The sequence below is a fragment of the Hemitrygon akajei genome, chromosome 3, assembly GCF_048418815.1.
Source record: "Hemitrygon akajei chromosome 3, sHemAka1.3, whole genome shotgun sequence".
Classification (NCBI taxonomy): Eukaryota; Metazoa; Chordata; class Chondrichthyes; order Myliobatiformes; family Dasyatidae; genus Hemitrygon; species Hemitrygon akajei.
The window spans coordinates 818,770-838,790 of record NC_133126.1 but is presented as its reverse complement, the minus strand read 5'-3'; the positions used below and the strand labels follow the sequence as shown (position 1 = coordinate 838,790).

At 45.6% G+C, this 20,021-nt stretch overlaps 1 protein-coding gene across 9 annotated transcripts in view; it reads left to right on the top strand.

The window, feature by feature from the left end:
* Positions 1 to 20,021, top strand: part of tmem63c (transmembrane protein 63C) — a 616,893-nt gene that overhangs the window by 270,914 nt on the left and 325,958 nt on the right. For all 9 annotated transcript variants that reach the window (XM_073039119.1, XM_073039117.1, XM_073039118.1 and 6 more), the window contains one exon: positions 17,095 to 17,181. In XM_073039119.1, the coding sequence (XP_072895220.1) occupies positions 17,095 to 17,181 (87 nt within the window). The remainder of the gene's footprint in view (positions 1 to 17,094; positions 17,182 to 20,021) is intronic.

The window sequence follows — 20,021 nt, the reverse complement described above, 5'->3', positions numbered from 1 at the left end:
TGCCCTGGGGAAGAGGCGCTGGCTGTCCACTCTGTCTATTCCTCTTAATATCTTGTACCCATCTATCATGTCTCCTCTCATTCTCCTTCTCTCCGAAAAGTAAAGCCCTTGCTCCCTTAATCTCTGATCATAATACATACTCTCTAAACCAGGCAGCATCCTGGTAAATCTCCTCTGTACCCTTTCCAATGCTTCCACATCCTTCCTATAGTGAGGCAACCAGAACTGAACACAATACTCCAAGTGTGGCTTAACTAGAGTTTTATAGAGCTGCATCATTACATCGCATCTCTTAAACTCTATCCCTCGACTTATGAAAGCTAACACCCCATAAGCTTTCTTAACTACCCTATCTACCTGTGAGGCAACTTTCAGGGATCTGTGGACATGTACCCCCAGATCCCTCTGCTCCTCCACACTGCCAAGTATCCTGCCATTTACTTTGTACTCTGCCTTGGAGTTTGTCCTTCCAAAATGTATCACTTCACACGTCTCCAGGTTGAACTCCATCTGCCACTTCTCAGCCCACTTCTGCATCCTATCAATGTCTCTCTGCAATCTTTGACAATCCTCTACACTATCTACAACACCACCAACCTTTGTGTCATCTGCAAACTTACCAACCCACCCTTCTACCCCCACATCCAGGTCGTTAATAAAAATCACAAAAAGTAGAGGTCCCAGAACAGATCCTTGTGGGACACCACTAGTCACAACCCTCCAATCTGAATGTACTCCCTCCACCATGACCCTCTGCAGGCAAGCCAATTCTGAATCCACCTGGCCAAACGTCCCTGGATCCCATGCCTTCTGACTTTCTGAATAAGCCTACCATGTGGAACCTTGTCAAATGCCTTACTAAAATCCATGTAGATTACATCCACTGCACTGTGGATAATGAAGTAGGTTTTCAAAGCTTGCAGAGAGATTTAGGCCAGTTAGAAGAGTGGGCTGAATGATGGCAGATGGAGTTTAATGCTGACAGTGTGAGGTGCTACATTTTGGTAGGAATAATCCAAATAGGACATACATGGTAAATGGTAGGGCATTGAAGAATGCAGTAGAACAGAGTGATCTAGGAATAATGGTGCATAGTTCCCTGAAGGTGGAATCTCATGTGGATAGGGTGGTGAAGAAAGCTTCTGGTATGCTGGCCTTTATAAATCAGAGCATTGAGTATAGGAGTTGGGATGTAATGTTAAAATTGTACAAGGCATTGGTGAGGCCAAATTTGGAGTATTGTTTTCAGTTCTGGTCACTGAATTATAGGAAAGATATCAACCAAAAAGAGAGAGTACAGAGAAGATTTACTAGAATGTTACATGGGTTTCAGCACCTAAGTTACAGAGAAAGGCTGAACAAGTTAGGTCTTTATTCTTTGGAGTGTAGAAGGTTGAGGGGGGACTTGATAGAGGTATTTAAAATAATGAGGGGGATAGATCGAGTTGACGTGGATAGGCTTTTTCCATTGAGAGTAGGGGAGATTCAAACAAGAGGACATGATTTGAGAGTTGGGGGCAAAAGTTTAAGGGTAACACGAGGGGGAATTTCTTTACTCAGAGAGTGGTAGCTGTGTGTAATGAGCTTCCAGTAGAAGTGGTAGAGGCAGGTTTGGTATTGTCATTTAAAGTAAAATTGGATAGGTATATGGACAGGAAAGGAATGGAGGGTTATGGGCTGAGTGTGGGCCAGTGGGATTAGGTGAGTGTAAGCGTCGGCACGGACTAGAAGGGCCGAGATGGCCTGTTTCCGTGCTGTAATTGTTATATGGTTATGGAATTACAGGGAATTTACTCGCATGGCTGGAATGTTGGCTGGTCGACAGAAAACAGAGAGTGGGAATAAAGTGATCCTATTCTGGCTGGCTGCCGGTTACCAGTGGAGTTCCACAGAGGTTGGTGTGGGACCAATGCTTTTCACGATTTATGTCAATGATTTGGACTATGGTATTAATGGATTTGTGGCTAAATTTGCCGATGATACAAAGGAACGTGGAGGAGCGGGTAGCATTGAGGAAAAAGAGCCTGCAGAGAGATTTAGATAGTTTAGGGAATGGGCAAAGAAGTGGCAAACGAAATACAATGATGGAAAGTGTATGGTCATGCACTTTGGTGGAAGAAATAAACAGGGAGACTAGTATTTAGATGGGGAGAGAATTCAAAATGCAGAGATGCAAAGGGACTTGGGAGTCCCTGTGCAAGATACCCTAAAGTTTAACCTCCAGGTTGAGTCAGTTGTAAAGAAGATGAATGCAATGTTGGCATTCATTTCTAGAGCTATAGAATATAAGAGCAGGGATATGAATTTGAGGTTCTATAAGTGTCAGGACACTGGAGCAGGGATCCAATCACAGACCCAGTACTGTACACAAAGTGATAGTAATTGAGTAACAAATCCTGAGGTGCAATCAAAGATGGCGTCAAAGTTCAGTCAGAGACCAAAACATCCCGAGAGATCCGAAAACCAGAATCGGGAAACAGGCAGAGTCAATATTCAGACGGGAAGAATACCGATACAAATGCTGGAAAGGCTCAGGAAACTTCACTGGCACAATCTGGCAACAAACAGGTGAAATCACAGGACTGAAATACACTGAGCAATAAACAGAGAGGCAGATGATAGGTGAAGCACAATAAGACATAGATGGCAGCCATACAGGTAATAATGAGAAACAGACTACTCAGTAATACAGGGGCCGGAGTAGAGCAGGAGCGGGGGACAGGAGCACGTGGCAATACAAGACCACAGACTGACAGCTAGGGGGAAAACACACAAAAAGACAGAGTTCAAATGGAGGTACTGACAGTAACCCCTCCCCTCCCCCAATCACAGACATCACGGCAGGTAGAGCTGGGTCCTGATGATGAAAGTCCCTGATGAGAGAGGGGTCCAGGATGTTACGGGCGGGAGCCAGCACCTCTCCTCAGGACCGTAGCCCTCCCAGTCCACAAGGTACTGGAGGCCATGACCCCGGCGTCAAGCACGCTGTCCCTGGCAGTAACATGGGGCCTTGGAGTAATGGCAGTCAGCTTGACACTTGATCCTAGCAGAGGCACAGAGAAGGCCAGAGCAAGTGCGCCTCCATGTCCGCTGACAACGGCGGATAAATGCCTCGGCAGCTGGAACGCCAACCTCCTCCTCCCGGGCAGGAAACAGTGGAGGTTGGTAGCCAGGGCAACACTCAAAAGGGGATAGACTGGTGGACGAGGACAGATGAGAGTTTATGGCGTACTCAGCCCAGGGTAGCTGCTGACTCCACGTGGAGGGGTTCTGCGAGACCAGACACCGCAATACAGTCTCTAGCTGTTGGTTGGCCTGCTCGGTCTGGCCATTGGTTTGTGGGTGGAATCCTGAAGACAAACTCACAGAGGCACCCAGAAGATTACAGAATGCCCTCCAGATTGGGAGCAGCATCTTCAACACCATCATACTGAGCACAGGTCCCCCCAGGGCTGTGTTCTCAGTCCACTGCTGTTCACTCTGCTGACCCAGGACTGTGCAGCAATACACAACTCGATGACACAACCGTGGTGGGTCTCATCAGCAAGAACGACAAGTCAGCATACAGAGAGGAGGTGCAGCGGCTAACAGACTGGTGCAGAGCCAGCAACGTGTCTCTGAATGTGAACAAAACAAAAGAGATGGTTGTTGACCTCAGAGAGCATGGAATGACCATTCTCCACTGAACATTGATGGCTGCTCCGTTGAGATCATTAAGAGCACCAAATTTCTTGGTGTTCACTTGTCAGAGAATCTCACCTGGTCCCTCAACACCAGCTCCATAGCCAAGAAAGCCCAGCAGTGTCTACTTTCTGCGAAGGCTGAGAAAAGTCCATCTCCCACTTCCCATCCTCATCACATTCTACAGAGGATGTATTGAGAGCATACTGAACAACTACATCATCGCCTGGTTCGGGAATTGCACCATCTCGGATCGCAAGACCCTGCAGCGGATAGTGAGGTCAGCTGAGAAGATCATCAGTGTCTCTCTTCCTGTTATTTCAGACATTTACACCATACGCTGCACCCACAAAGCTAACAGTATTGTGAAGGACCCCACCCACCCCTCACACAAACTCTTCTCCCTCCTGCCTTCTGGCAAAAGGTACCAAAACATTCGGGCTCTCACGACGAGACTGTGCAACAGTTTCTTCCCCCAAGCCATCAGATTCCTCAATACTCAGAGTCTAGGCTGACATCTACATCATTTATTATTATATTGTAATTTGTCCTCTACTGTGCCTATTGTCTTGTTTATTAGTTATTGTACTGTTTATTATTGTACTAAATTATTGTACTAAAGATTCACTGTTTTGTGCACTTCATGTAGTCCTGTGCAGGTCTATAGTCTAGTGCAGTTTTTATATTGTTTTACGTAGTCTTGTGTAGCCTTGTGCTGTCTCACATAGTCTAGTGTAGTTTTGTGTTGTTTCATGTAACACCAGGGTCCTGGAGGAACGTTGTTTCATTTTTACTGTGTACTGTACCAGCAGTTTATGGTTGAAATGACAATAAACTTGACTTGAAGTTGGATGTGAATTGAGAGCCTCTATCTGACACATCTACAGGTAAACCATGTAATTTAAAAAACATGCAGTATAAGTAATTTAGCTGTTTCTTTGGCCGATGGGAGTTTAGGTAAAGGAATGAAGTGTACAGACTTGGAGAAATGATCAACTACTGTGAGAAAGTTGCGGATGTCATCTCTCATGGAGGGCCACCGGAACCGCCAATTGATGAAGGCCAGAGTACGCTTGGTTCCAGGGTGACAGGATAACTGGGAAGAATGACCCCACTGCAATACCTGTGAGCGGACAGAGCTGGGAACATAAACATAATTAGTGGGGCGTTGACTAGGGGCTGCCTCACTCTGTTGAGCAGCTTGCACTATGGCTTCAATCAAGCTTAGTGAAAACTGAGGCTCCTTGTAGTAGTTCAAATGCCGAGGTCATAAGTGGAAGAGGGTAACAGTTCTTAACAGTGACTTCATTCAGTCCCCGGTACTCAATGCATGATGCAAGGAGCAGTCCTTCTTTACAACAAAGAAAAAAAACCCAGCAGCAGCATGGAGGAAGACGGCCGGATGATGCCTGCAGTCAGAGACTCTTGAATGTACTTATTCATGGCTTCTGTTTCAGGTACGGACAGGGAATACAGGCGGCCTCTTGGGGGAGAGGTACCAGGCAAGAGGTCAATGGCGCAATCATATGGACGATGAGGCAGCAGGAAAGTGGCTTGGGACTTGCTGAACACAGCCTTGAGGTCCATGTTTTCAGGAGGGATGGCACTAAGGTCCAGAAATTCCTCTAGGGATCTGGGCTTGGAGACAAAGGGATCTGAGCATGGCAGAGGCAATGGGAGTGACAGAATGGGCTCCAGCCTACAATCTTGCGACTGAGCCAGTCAATGTGGGGGTTGTGTCTGACTAACCAGGGATGGCCCAGAACAATGGGAGCTTGAGGAGAGTCAATAACATAAAGGGTTAACTGCTCATGATGGTTAACGGATAAACTGAGGCTCACCGGGGCCATGACATGGGTGATGATAACCAGTCTCTGACCATTCAAGGCGTTGGCCATTAATGGTGACTGGAGAGCAGACATGGGAAGTCTCACTGGGCAGCCAAGCCAGAATTGATAAAACAACTCTCCGTACCAGAATCAACCATGATGGGGACTGCTCAGTGTTGGACACCCTACTCCAGAGAAGCAGGTATGAGAGTGAGTGGTGTCAAGGAGGGCAGGACAGGGGTCACGCTTACCAATACTCCTCGTCCTACTGGTAAGCACTTGGCTTTTACTGGGCAGGTGGAGATGAAGTGGCCTGGTTGGCCACAGTACAGACAGGAGCAGGTGCTGATTCTTTTCTATCTTTTAGTCTGTGTCACGTGGGTAAAGTCAACATGCATAGCCTCAAGCTCTGGAATGGGAATTGTAGATGGAGGCAAATGGCAGGACCATGTAGACTGACAAGGAGCTTGGAACTCACTCAGTGCTCCCAGAGACCCTCTGGAACCCCTCCCTCTGTGGTTCTACCGAAGGTGAACATCAATACGGATGGCCAAATCCACCAGGACTTCAAAGGTGGCAGGAAGGTCCTGGGTGACCAGCTCAACTTTGATGTCTTCTGAGAGGCCATTCAGGAAGGCCTCTGTGCCTCTGAGTTCCAGCCGCTGGAGATGGCTAGGGTCCGGAACTAAGTGGCTAGGGTCCAGATTGTGCATAATCTGACACAGATCTGCACTCCAGGTGCATGTGCAGCATTTCACGGGCAGCCTCTCTCCCATGTTTGGAGTGATCAAATACTTCTCTCATCTCCCAGAAAATAACTGAAAACTACTGCAGAAAGGGGAGCCTGCCTCCCAAATGGCTGTTCCCCATTCTCTCACCCAACCGGACAGTTGGGTGATGACTTAGGCTACCTTGCCTCGATCAGTCAGAAATGTTGTTGGTTGCAATTCAAAAATGAGGGTGCACTGGGAAAGAAAAGAGCAGCAGGTACCGGGCTCACCTGACTAGAGGCTGACGGGGCTCTTGGATGGGAGGATTGAGCAAGAATATGGAGGGCAGGACAGAAGATACAGTCACAGAATGTTGATGGGCACTCTGGGATAGCTGGAGTGACTGAGTCTGGGCCACAAGATCGGCCACATTGGCAGAAAGCGATTCCGCTACCCTGAACATGGAGTCCAGCTGGTTCTGGTGTCTTCCCAGCATCACTCCCTGTTCCAGGCAGTTCTCAGATCACCGGGATCTGCTGGATCCATTATGACCAGATTGTGCTGTCAGGACGCTGGAGCAGGGATCCAATCGCAGACCCAGTACTGTGCACACAGTGATATTAATTGAGTAACAAATCCCAAGGTGCAAACAAAGTCAGCGTCAAAGTTCAGGCAAAGATCAAAACATCCAGAGAAATCCAAAAACCAGAATCAGGAAACAGACAGAGTACAGATACAAATACTGGAAAGGCTCAGGAAAATTCAGAAATCACAGAACTGAAATACACTGAGCAATAAACAGAGGCAGATGATAGGTGAAGCACAATGAGACACAGGTGGCAGCAATACAGGTAATAATGAGAAACAGATGAGAGACAGAGTACTCAGAAATACAGAGGCCGGAGTAGAGCAGGAGCATGTGGCAATACAAAGCATAAACTGACGGCTAGGGGGAAACACACAAAAAGACAGAATTCAACTGGAGGTACTGACAATAAGGTACTTGTGAGACCACACTTGGAGTATTGTGTGCAGTTTTGGGTTCCTTAATTTAGAAAGGATGTACTGACATTGGAGAAGGTTCAGAGAAGACTCACAAGAATGATTCCAGGAATGAAAGGGTTACCATATGAGGAACGTCTGTTAGCTCTTGGGCTATATTCCCTGGAATTTAGGAGAATGAGGGGGGATCTCATAGAAACATTCCAAATGTTAAAAGGTCTGAACAGATTAGATATGGCAAAGTTACTTCCCGTGGTAGGGGATTCTAGGACAAGAGGGCACAACTTCAGGATTGAAGGATGTCCATTTAGAACAGAGATGCAGAGAAATTACTTTAGTCAGAGGGTGGTAAATCTGTGGAATTTGTTGCCACAAGTGGCTGCGGAGACCAAGTCATTGGGTGTATTTAAGGCAGAGATAGATAGGTTCATGATTAGCCAGGGCGTTAAAGGGTATGGGGTGAAGGCAGGGGAGTGGGGATAACTGGAAAAAATGGATCAGCCCATGATTGAAAGGCAGAGCAGACTTGATGGGCTGAATGGCCTACTGCTGCTCCTATATCTTATGGTCTTAGGTTTTACAACTTGTAAACTATTCCCAGAAACTTCAGCCAACTCTGTTCCGCTATCGTCCCCACCAGTATTTCCTTCTAATCCACCTGGGCAAGCTCCTCTCTCATGCCTCTGTATTTCCTTTTATTCCATTGCAATACTGATTCATGTAAGTTATCCTTCTCCCTCTCAAATTGCAGTATGAATTCAGTCATATTATGATCACTGCCTCCTAAGGTTTCCTTTACGATAAGCTAATAAAATTTGGATCATTACACAACACTCAACCTAAGATAGCCTTTCTGCAAGTAGGCTCAAGCACAAGCTGCTCTAAAAAGCCGTCTGGGAGGCATTCAATAAATTCCCTCTCTTGTCATCCGACACCAACTTGATTTTCCCAAAGCCCTTACATATTGAAGACCCCCATTACAATTGTGATATTACCCTTATTGCATGTCCCTTTGTAATCTGAACCCCCCCCCCCCACACACATCTTGGCTACTATTTGGAGGCCTATATATGATTCCCATAATGTTTATTTTTACCCTTGCAGTTTCTTAACTCCATCCACAAAGATTCTATATTCTTTGACCCTTTGTCCATCTCTTACCAATAGAGCCACATGACCGTCTATGCCTTCCTGCCTGTCCTGTCAATACAAAGTATATCCTTTGATGTTAAACTCCCAACTATAATCTTCTTTCAGCCACGAGTTTGTACACCTTATTTTGAATGCTACATGTATTTAAATACAGCCTTTATGAATTTTTCCTCTGTGATACAACTTTTTACTCTCGATGCAGTTGTACCCAGTCTTTGGCTTGTCCTTCCTAACATTCATTTTATATACTATATCATCTACTTGTAAATCTGCTGGCTCATCCTCAGCTCTATCATACTGGTTCCCACCCCCCTGCCATATTAATTTAAACTACTAGGATTTGGGAATTCCTGGAACCTGATAGTCTCCCCCTGATGACTACACTTGTGGGAAGTGTAGCCAACTCCAGCTCATGAAAGACCGTATTAAAGAACTGGAGCTGGAGTTGGATGAATTTAGGATCATCTGGGAGGCAGACAGTTTGATAGGTATGCCTTTTGGGCAGGTGGTTACATCCAAAGTGCAAAATTCAGTGAATAGATGGGTGAACACCAAGAGAGTCAGTACAGGGTCCCCCTGTGGCCATTCCCTTCAGCATCAGGTATACCCCTTTGGATACTGCTGAGGGGCATGACCAATCTGGGCAAGGCAGTCGCAGCCAAACCAGTAGCACTGTGGTCAGTTCTGAGCCTCAGAAGGGTAGGGTGTAATAGTCATTGGGGACACGATAGTTAGGGGGACAGATGGAGATTCTGCAGCAGCAAAAGAGACACCAGGATAGTGTGTTGCTTCCCAGGTGCTAGGGTCCAGGATGTCTCTGATGGTTGCAGAATATTCTTGAAGGGCAGAGTGAGCAGCCGGAAGTTGTGCTACATGTTGGTACCAATGATATAGGTAAGAGAGGTGTAGCGGTCCTGAGCAGTAAGTTTAGGGAGTTAGGAAGGAGGTTGAAGAGAAGGACCTCCAAGATGATAATCTTCAGATTACTCCCTGTACCATGAACTGGGGAAGGTCAGTACAGAAAGATAGCGGTGAAACACGGTTCCTATTCTCACTGTCGCGTGGCACAGGCAGTAATCCCGAGATTACTACCTTTGAGGTCCTACTTCTCAACTTCCTTCCTAACTCTCTGTAGTCTTTTTTCAGGACCTCTTCCCTTTTCCTACCTAAATCAACAGACAGTTGATGTGATGGTACATATTCAACAGACAGTTGATGTGATGGCTGGTCAGATATGAACCATGTTTGACAGACCGTTGATGTGATGGTTCGTCACATATGAACCATGTTTTACAGACAGTTGATGTGATTGTCTGTCACTCATTAACAATATGCAACAGAAAGTTGATGTGATGCCTGGTCAGATATGAACCATGTTCAACAGATAGTTGATGTGATGGTCTGTCAGATCTCAACCGTGTTCAACAGACTTTTGATGTGATGGTTGTTCTGGCATGAACCATGAGTGACAGGCAGTTGATGAAATGGTTGGTCAGATATGAACCACGTTCGACAGTGAGTTGATGTGATTGTCCATCAGATATGAACTGTATTCGACAGACAGTTGATGTGATGGTGGGTCAGATATGAACCGTGTTCGACAGAGGGTTGTTGTGGTTGTCCATCAGATATGAACTGTGTTCGAGAGACAGTTGATGTGATGGTCTGCAGATATGAACCATGTTCAACAGGCAGTTGATGTGATGGCTGGTCAGATATGAACCATGCTCAACAGACTGTCGATTCAACCATAGTACAGTATAGCACAGGAAACAGGACATTTGCCCTTCTTGTCTGTGCCGAAACTTAATTCAGGTTTACCCTCACATTATCTGCCAAAGCAACCTCATGTCTTCTTTTTGCCTTCCTGATTTCCTTCTTTAGTATTTTCTTACATTTTCTATACACATCAAGTACCTCATTTGTTCCTTGTTGTCTATACCTGCTCCTTTTCTTAACCAGATCGCCAATATCCTTTGAAAACCAAGGTTCCCTATGCCTGTTAACTTTGTTTTTAATCCTGGCAGGAACATGCAAACTCTACACTCTCAAAATTTATCCTTACTGAACACATACTTGCCAGAAAACAACTTATCCCAATTCACTCTTCCTAGATCCTTTCTAATTTCCACAAAATTGGCCCTTCTCCAACTTAGAACCTCAGCTCGAGGACCAGACCAATCCTTACCCATAATTAATTTGGAACTAATGACATTATAGTCACTGGACCCAAAATGTTCACCTACACATATTTCTGTCATCTGACCTGTCTGGTGACAGTAATAGAAGGTCAAGTATTGCATCCTCTCTCGTAGGTACCTCTATATATTGATTTAGAAAACTTTCCTGAATACATTTAACAAACTCCAAGCCATCTAGCTCTTTCACAGTGTGGGAGTCCCAATCAATATATGGAAAGTTAAAATCCCCTACTATTACAACTTTCCGTTTCTTACATCGGTCTGCTATTTTTCTACAGATTTGCTCCTCCAATTCTCTCTGACTATTGGGTGGTCTATAATTCAACCCTATTAGTGTGGTCACACCTTTCCATTCCTCAGCTCCACCCATATGGCCTCTATAGACAAGCCCTCCGGGCTGTCCTGCCTACGCACAGCTGTGATATTTTCCCTGACTAGTAATGCCACTCCTCCCCCTTTCATCCTTCCCCCTCTATTACATCTGAAACAACGGAACCCCGGAACATTGAGCTGCCAGTCTTGCCCCTCCTGCAATCAAGTCTCACTAATAGCAATAATGTCATAATCCCACGTGCCAATCCACGCCCTAAACTCATCAGCCTTACATACAATATTCCCTGCATTGAAATAGAACATTTCTATCATGTACAAACCTTTGATTTCAGTTCAGTTCAGTTTCAGTTTATTGTCATTTAGAAACCACAAATGCAACGCAGTTAAAAAATCCTGAGATTGCAACCCTGGAGGTCCTGTCCTTCAACTTTGCATCTAACTCCCTAAACTCTCTTTGCAGACCTCCTCCTTCTTCCTACCCATGTCATTGGTCCCTACATGGACCACGACATCTGGCTGTTCACCCTCCCTCCTAAGAATACCGAGAAATCAGTCCAAGATATGGCAGACCCTTGCACCAAGGAGGCAACAGACCATCTGGGATTCTCGATTTCTCCCACAGAACCTTTTATCTATCCCCCTAACTATCGAATCCCCTATCACTACTGCTCTCCTCTTTTCCCTCCTTCCTTTCTGAGCTGAGGGTCCAGTCTCAGTGCCAGAGACACAACCACTACAACAGTATCCAAAACAGTATACTTATTGTTGATGGGAACAGCCACAGAGGTGCTCTGATCTTTCTGGCTATTCCCCTTCCCTCTCCTGACAGTCACCCAGCTACCTGCCTCCTGACTTTTAGGGGTGACTGTCTCCCTGAAACTGCTGTCTATTTCTGCCACTGCCTCACAAATGATCCAAAGTTCATCCAGCTCCAGCTCCAGCTCCAGTTCTCTAACTCGGTTCGTCAGGAGCTGCAGCTGGATGCACCTTTTACAGGTGTAGTCATCAGGGACAATTGTGCTGTCCCTGACTTCCCACATACTGCATACAGAGCACTGGACTTCCCTAACTGCTGCCTCCATTACTTACTCCTAAGTTAATTAAATTAATTAAAGGAACTTATCCAGCCTTACCTCACTTGGAGCAAGCTCGTCCTCAGCCTCTCAAGCCAAAGCTTCAAAGCTGTTCTCCTCCCATCCCCTCCCCTACTATCTCAGATACTCACTCCCTCTAATCAACACTCTGTTTAACCCTTCAGTTGCCCTCCGCGCTTCTTTTAAAGCGCACTCTCCTCAGCTTCTCAGTGCTCTCCCGAGCCCCTCGCTCCACGTCCTGCTGTAACAGTCTCGAGTCCCTGCTCTGTGCTCCTTTTAAAGCACACTCACCTCAGTTCCTCAGCTGGTTACCAGCACTCAGCGCTCTCCCAAGCCCCTCGTTCCTCCCCCTGCTGCGACGGTCCCATGTTCACACTGTGATGGTTGGTCAGATATGAACCATGTTCAATAGACATTGATGTGATGGTTGGTCAGATATGAACGATGTTTGACAGACAGTTGATGTGATGGTTGGTCAGATATGAACCATGTTCAACAGACAGTTGATGTGATGGTCTGTCAGATATGAACTGTGTTCGACAGACAGTTGATGTAATGGTTGGTCAGATATGAACTGTGTTCAACAGACAGTTAATGTGATGGCTGGTCAGATATGAATGATGTTTGACAGATAGTTGATGCAATGGTCTGTCAGGTATGAGCGATGTTTGACAGACAGTTGATGTGATGACTAGTCAGATATGAACCATGTTCGACAGACAGTTGATGTGATGGCAGGTCAGATAGATGATGTGTGACGTCAGCCAGTAGTGTGTGAAAGGTTTAAAAAGAAGACCGCCATATCCAGCGGACAGTGGAGTGAGAGTCAGTAGAGTGATAGAGCTTTGGCTCAGCGGGCTTAGGTGGTAACGGAACAAGGCGAGGTAGGTTTACCTGTGTTATTTACGGAAAGAAAGTAGTATGTGTATGAGGCCAGTTTTCTCTGCGCGGTGTCAGTTGTGGAGGGTCCTGGAGTCTCCCAGGATCCCGGACGGCTATATCTGCACCCGGTGTGTCGAGCTGCAGCTCCTAAGGGACCGTGTTAGGGAACTGGAGATGCAGCTCGATGACCTTCATCTGGTCAGTGAGAGCAAGTAGGTGATAGAAAGAAGTTATAGGCAGGTGGTCACACTGGGGCCACGGGAGACAGACAAGTGGGTCACAGCCAGGAGGGGGAAGGGGAAGAGTCAGGTACTAGAGAGTACTCCTGTGGCTGTACCGCTTGACTATAAGTACTCCTGCTTGAGGGATTTCCTGGGGGAAGCAACAGTGGCTGTGCCTCTGGCACAGAGTCCGGCCCTGTGGCTCAGAAGGGTAAGGAAAGGAAGAGGAGGGCAGCAGTGATAGGGGATTCTGTAGTTAGGGGGTCAGACAGGCAATTCTGTGGACGCAGGAAGGAAACTCGGATGACAGTTTGCCTCCCAAGTGTCAGGGTCTGGGATGTTTCAGATCACATCCAAGATATCCTGCAGTGGGAGGGAGAACAGCCCGAGGTCATGGTACATATCGGCACCAAAGAAAAAGGAAGAGGTCCTGAAAAAAGACTACAGAGAATTAGGACAGAAGTTGAGAAGTAGGACCTCAAAGGTAGTAATCTCAGGATTACTGCCTGTGCCACGTGACAGTGAGAATAGGAATAGGATGAGGTGGAGGATAAATGCGTGGCTGAGTGATTGGAGCAGGAGGCACAGATTCAGATTTCTGGATCATTTGGACCTCTTTTGGGGCAGGTATGACTTGTACAAAAAGGACGGGTTGCACTTGAATCCAAGGGGGACCAATATCCTGGTGGGGACGTTTGCTAAGGCTACTGGGGAGAGTTTAAACTAGAATTATTGGGGGGAGGGAACCGAACAGAAGAGACTGGGGAAGAGGAGTTTGGCTCACAAACAGAGAAAGCTTGTAGACAGTCCGAGAGGAAGGATAGGCAGGTGATAGAGAAGGGATGAGCTCAGACCAAAGGTTTGAGATGTGTCTATTTTAATGCAAGGAGTGTTGTGAACAAAGCGGATGAGCTTAGAGTGTGGATCAGTACTTGGAGCTATGATGTGGTGGACATTACAGAGACTTGGATGGCTCAGGGACAGGAATAGTTACTTGAAGTGCCGGGTTTTAGCTGTTTCAGAAAGGACAGGGAGGGAGGCAAAAGAGGTGGGGGCGTGGCACTGTTGTTCAGAGATAGTATCACGGCTGCAGAAAAGGTGGACGCCATGGGGGGATTGACTACGGAGTCTCTGTGGGTGGAGGTTAGGAACAGGAAGGGTACAATAACCTTACTGGGTGTTTTTTATAGGCCACCCAATAGTAATAGGAATAGCGAGGAGCAGATGGGGAAACCGATCCTGGAAAAGTGTTATAATAACAGAGGTGTCATGATGGGAGATTTTAATTTTCCAAATATCAATTGGCATCTCCCTAGAGCAAGGGTTTTTGATAGAGTGAAGTTTGTTAGGTGTGTTCAGGAAGGTTTCTTGACACAATATGTAGATAAGCCTACAAGAGGAGAGGCTGTACTTGATTTGGTATTGGAAAATGAACCTGGTCACCTGTCAGATCTCAGTGGGAGAGCATTTTGGAGATAGTGATCATAATTCTATCTCCTTTACAAAGGAATTGGAGAGTGATAGGAGCAGACAAGTTAGAAAAGTGTCTAATTGGAGTAAAGGGAATTGTGAGGCTATCTGGCAGGAAATTGGAAGCTTAAATTGGAAACAGATGTTCTCAGGGAGAAGTATGAAAGAAATGTGGCAAATGTTCAGGGGATATTTGTGTGGAGTTCTGCATAGGTACGTTCCAATGAGACAGGGAAGTTATGGCAGGGTACAGGAACCATGGTGTACAAAGGCTGTAATAAATCTAGTCAAAAAGAAAAGAAAAGCTTACAAAAGGTTCAGAGAGCTAGGTAATGTTAGAGATCTAGAAGATTATAAGGCTAATAGGAAGGAGCTTAAGAAGGAAATTAAGATAACCAGAAGGGGCCATGAGAAGGCTTTGGTGGACAGAATTAAGGAAAACCCCAAGGCATTCTACAGGTATGCGAAGAATGAGAGGATAAGACGTGAAAGAATGGGACCTATCAAGTATGACAGTGGGAAAGTGTGTATGGAACTGGAGGAAATAGCAGAGGTACTTAATGAATACTTCAGTATTCACTATGGAAAAGGATCTTGGTGATTGTAGTGATGACTTGCAGCAGACTGAAAAGCTTGAGTATGTAGATATTAAAAAAGAGTATGTGCTGGAGCTTTTGGAAAGCATCCAGTTGGATAAGTTGCCGGGACCAGATGAGATGTACCCCAGGCTATTGTGGGAGGCAAGGGAGGAGATTGCTGAGCCTCTGGCCTCTTTGCATCTTCAATGGGAATTGAGAGGTTCTGGAGGATTGGAGGGTTGCAGATGTTGTTCCTTTATTCAAGAAAGGAACTAGAGATAGCCCTGGAAATTATAGACCAGTAAGTCTTACCTCAGTGGTTGGTAAGTTGATGGAGAAGATCCTGAAAGGCAGGATTTATGAACATTTGGAGAGGTACAATATGATTAAGAATAGTCAGCATGGCTTTGTCAAGGGCAGGTCGTACCTTACGAGCCTAATTGAATTTTTTGAGGATGTGACTAAACACATTGATGAAGGAAGAGTGGTAAATGTAGTGTATATGGATTTCAGCAAGGCATTTGATAAGGTACCCCATGCAAGGCTTATTGAGAAAGTAAGGAGGCATAGGATCCAAGGGGACATTGCTTTGTGGATCCAGAACTGGCTTTCCCACAGCAGGCAAAGTGTGGTTGTAGACGGGTCATATTCTGCATGGAGGTCTGTCACCAGTGGAGTGCATCAGGGGTCTGTTCTGGGACCCTTTTCATGATTTTTATAAATGACCTGGATGAGGAAGTGGAGGGATGGGTTAGTAAGTTTGCTGATGATACAAAGGTTGGAGCTGTTGTGGATAGTGTGGAGGGCTGTCAGAGGTTACAGCGGGATATTGATAGGATGCAATACTGGGCTGAGAAATGGCAGATGGAGTTCAGCCCAGATAAGTGTGAAATGGTTCATTTTGGTAGGTCAAATATGATGGCAGAATATAGTATGAATGGTAAGACTCTTGGCAGTGTGCAGGATCAGAGGGATCTTGGGGTCCGAGTCCATAGGACGCTCAAAGCAGCTGTGCAGGTTGACTCTGTGGTTAAGAAGGCTTATGGTGTATTGGCCTTCCTCAATCATGGAATTGAATTTAGGAGTCGAGAGGTAATGTTGCAGCTATATAGGACCCTGGTCAGACCCCACTTGGAGTACTGTGCTCAGTCCTGGTCGCCTCACTACAGGAAGGATGTGGAAGCCATAGAAAGGGTGCAGAGGAGATTTCCAAGGATGTTGCCTGGATTGGGGAGCACGCGTTATGAAAACAGGTTGAGTAAACTCGGCCTTTTCTCCTTGGGCGATGGAGGATGAGAGGTGACCTGATAAAGATGTATAAGATGATGAGAGGCATTGATCGTGTTGATAGCCAGAGGCTTTTCCCAGGGCTGAAGTGGTTGCCACAGGAGGACACAGGTTTAATTTGCTGGGGGGTAGGTACGGAGGAGATGTCAGGGGTAAGTTTTTTTACTCAGAGAGTGGTGAGTGCATGGAATGGGCTCCCAGCAACGGTGGTGTAGGCGGATATGATAGGGTCTTTTTAGAGACTTTTGGATAGGTACATGGAGCTTAGAAAAATAGAGAGCTCTAGGTAAACCTCATAATTTCTAAGGTAGAGCCATGTTCAGCACAAGTTTTTGGATCGAATGGCCTGTATTGTGCAGTAGGTTTTCTACGTTTCTATGTATGTTTCTATATGAACCATGTTTGACAGACAGTTGATACGATGGTTGGTCAGATATGAATGATGTTCGACAGACAGTTGATGTGATAGCGGGTTAGATGTGAACTACATTCGACAGACATTTGATGTGATTGCTGGTCAGATATGAATGATATTTGACAGACATTTGATGTGATGGCTCGTAAGATATCAACCATGTTTGACAGACAGTTGATGTGATGATTGATCAGATGCTCGAAAGAGAATTGATGTGATGGCAATTGTTTATGTTTCAGATCCACGGAGAACCAGGTGACAATGCATAAGTGTTACTTCTTCCTGGTTTTCATGGTGATCATCCTGCCATCTCTGGGACTGACCAGGTAATGCTCTGTGGAATAAGTAAAGCCCCATACCATCGGCGTCTTGAAGGAGGGTGACATGAATGCTGCCAGTTTACTGTTAGGTTCTTTCACTGATCTTCCTTGTGGGGACTTAGAGACGACTTCGGTGTGTCTCAGTAATGCGGGTCCAGACAACAGACTGGGGACTGAAAATTAACAGAACTCTGATTGCTGCCAGACCACCTCTTAAAATGTCCATCGTGTACCCACACCACTTACTGGGTTACACCACAGTGTACCCCACCACTTACTGTGTCCACCCCCCCACTAGTTACCATGTTCACCCGTTGAGTTCCCTCAGCACTTACTGTGTCCTCCACCACATATCCACACCCCTTTTCCGTGCCTCCCCACTACATACCCTTACCACTTACCTTGACCCCCCACGGTGTTTCCTCAACACTTACCATGTCCACCCACTACATATCTTCAACACTTACTGAGACTTCCCCATAGTGTATCCTCAAAACGTATCGTGACCCCCCTACCCACCATGTTCCTTCAACACTTACTATGATTCCCCAATAACATACCCTCAGTACTTACTGTGTCCCATCACTGCATACCCTCAATACTAACCATGACCCCTCCCAAAGTGTTCCCACAATACAAACTGTGTACCCCTATAGCCTGCTCTCACCGCTTAGCATTTCCCGCACCACTTAGCATGTCCTTAAGACCATAAGACCTTAAGATATAGGAACAGACGTAGGCTATTTGGCCCATTGAGTCTGCTCCGGCATTCAATAATGGCTGATCCAATTCTTCCAGTCTTCCCAACTCCCGTGCCTTCTCCCCATACCCTTTGATGCCCTGGCTAATCAAGAACCTATCTATCTCTGCCTTAAATGCACCCAATGACCTGGCCTCCACAGCCTCTCGTAGCAACAAATTCCACAGATTTACCACCCTCTGACTAAAGTAATTTCTCCACACCTCTGTTCTAAATGGATGTCCTTCAATCCTTAAGTCATGTCCTTTTATCCTAGTCTCCCCTACCATGGGGAATAACTTTGCCATATCTAATCTGTTCAGGCTATTTAACATTCGGTATGTTTCTCTGCGATCCCCCCTCATTCTCCTGAATGCCAGGGAATATAGCCCAAGAGCTGCCAGATGTTCCTAATATGGTAACCCTTTCATTTCTGGAGTCATTCTCATGAATCTTGTCTGAATCCTCTTCAATGTCAGTATATCCTTTATAAATAAGGGGCCCAAAACTGCACACAATACTCCGTGTGGTCTCACAAGTGCCTTAAAGAGCCTCAATGTCACATCCCTGCTCTTTTCTTCAATACATCTGGAAATGAATGCCAACATTGCATTCACCCTCTTCATCACCAACTCATCCTGGAGGTTAACCTTTGGGGTATCCTGCACAAGGACTCCCAAATCTCTTTGCATCCCTGCATTTTGAATTCTCTTTCCATCTAAATAATATTCTGCCTGTTTATTTCTTCCACCAAAGTGCATGACTATACATTGTGTTTCATTTGCCACTTCTTTGCCCATTCCCCTAAACTATCTAAGTTACCCTGCATATTCCCCTAAACTAAGTTTTCTTAACACTACCTGCTCCTCCACCTATCTTTGTATCATCAACAAATTTAGCCTCATATCCATTAATCCCGTAGTCCAAATCATTGACATACATTGTAAAAAGTAGTGGTCCCAGCGCCAACCACTGTGGAACTCTACTGGTAACCAGCAGCCAGCCAGAATAGGATCCCTTTATTCCCAATCTCTGCTTTCTGCCGATCCACCCATGCTAGTAACTTCCCTATAATTCCACGGGCTCTTACCTTGCTAAGCAGCCTCCTGTGTGGCACCTTGTAAAAGGCCTTCTGAAAATCTGAGTACACCACATCTACTACAACTCCTTTTTCTACCCTTCTTGTAATTTCCTCAAAAAATTGTAGTAAGTTGGTCAGGCAGGATTTTCCTTTCAGGAAACCATGCTGGCTTTGGCCTACCTTGTCATGTGCCTCCAGGTACCCAGTAATCTCATCTCTAACAATCGATTCCAACAACTTCCCAACCACTGATGCCAGGCAAATGTTACTCCACTATTTAAGAAGGGTGAGAGGCAGCAGAAAGGAAACTATAGACCTGTTAAGCCTATCGATTCTTGAAAGATCATTGTTAATACCTCCGCAATCTCTTCAGCTACTTCCTTTAGAACCCGAGGGTGCATTCCATCAGGTCCAGGAGATTTATCCACCCTCAGACCATTAAGCTTCCTGAGCACCTTCTTCACTTCACATACTTCACTTCCCTGACACTCTTGCATGTGTGTTATACTGCAGAAGTCTTCCACTGTGAAGATTGATGCAAAATTCTCATTCAGTTCCTCTGCTATCTCTGCGCCTCTCATTAAAATTTCTCCAGCATCATTCTCTATTGGTCTAATATCTACCCTCAACTCTCTTTTACCCTTTTATATACTTAAGAAAAGCTTTTAGTATTTTCTTTGATATTAGTCACCAGCTTCCTTTCATAATCCATCCTTTCCTTCGTAATGACCTTCTTAGTTTCCTTCTCCAAGTATTTAAAAGCTTCCCAATCCTCTGTCTTGCCAGTAGCTTTGACTTAATTGTACTCCCTCTCTTTTGCTTTTACTTTGATTCTGACTTCACTTGTCAGCCACAGTAGTGTCCTTCTTCCATTTGAAAATTTCTTCTTATTTGAAATATATCTGTCTTGAACTTCCCTCATTTTTCACAGAAACTCCAGCCATTTCTGCTTTGCTGTCCTTCCTGCTCACCACTTATCATGTCCTCCCACCACCTATCCTCCCCACTTATCATCTATCCTCACCA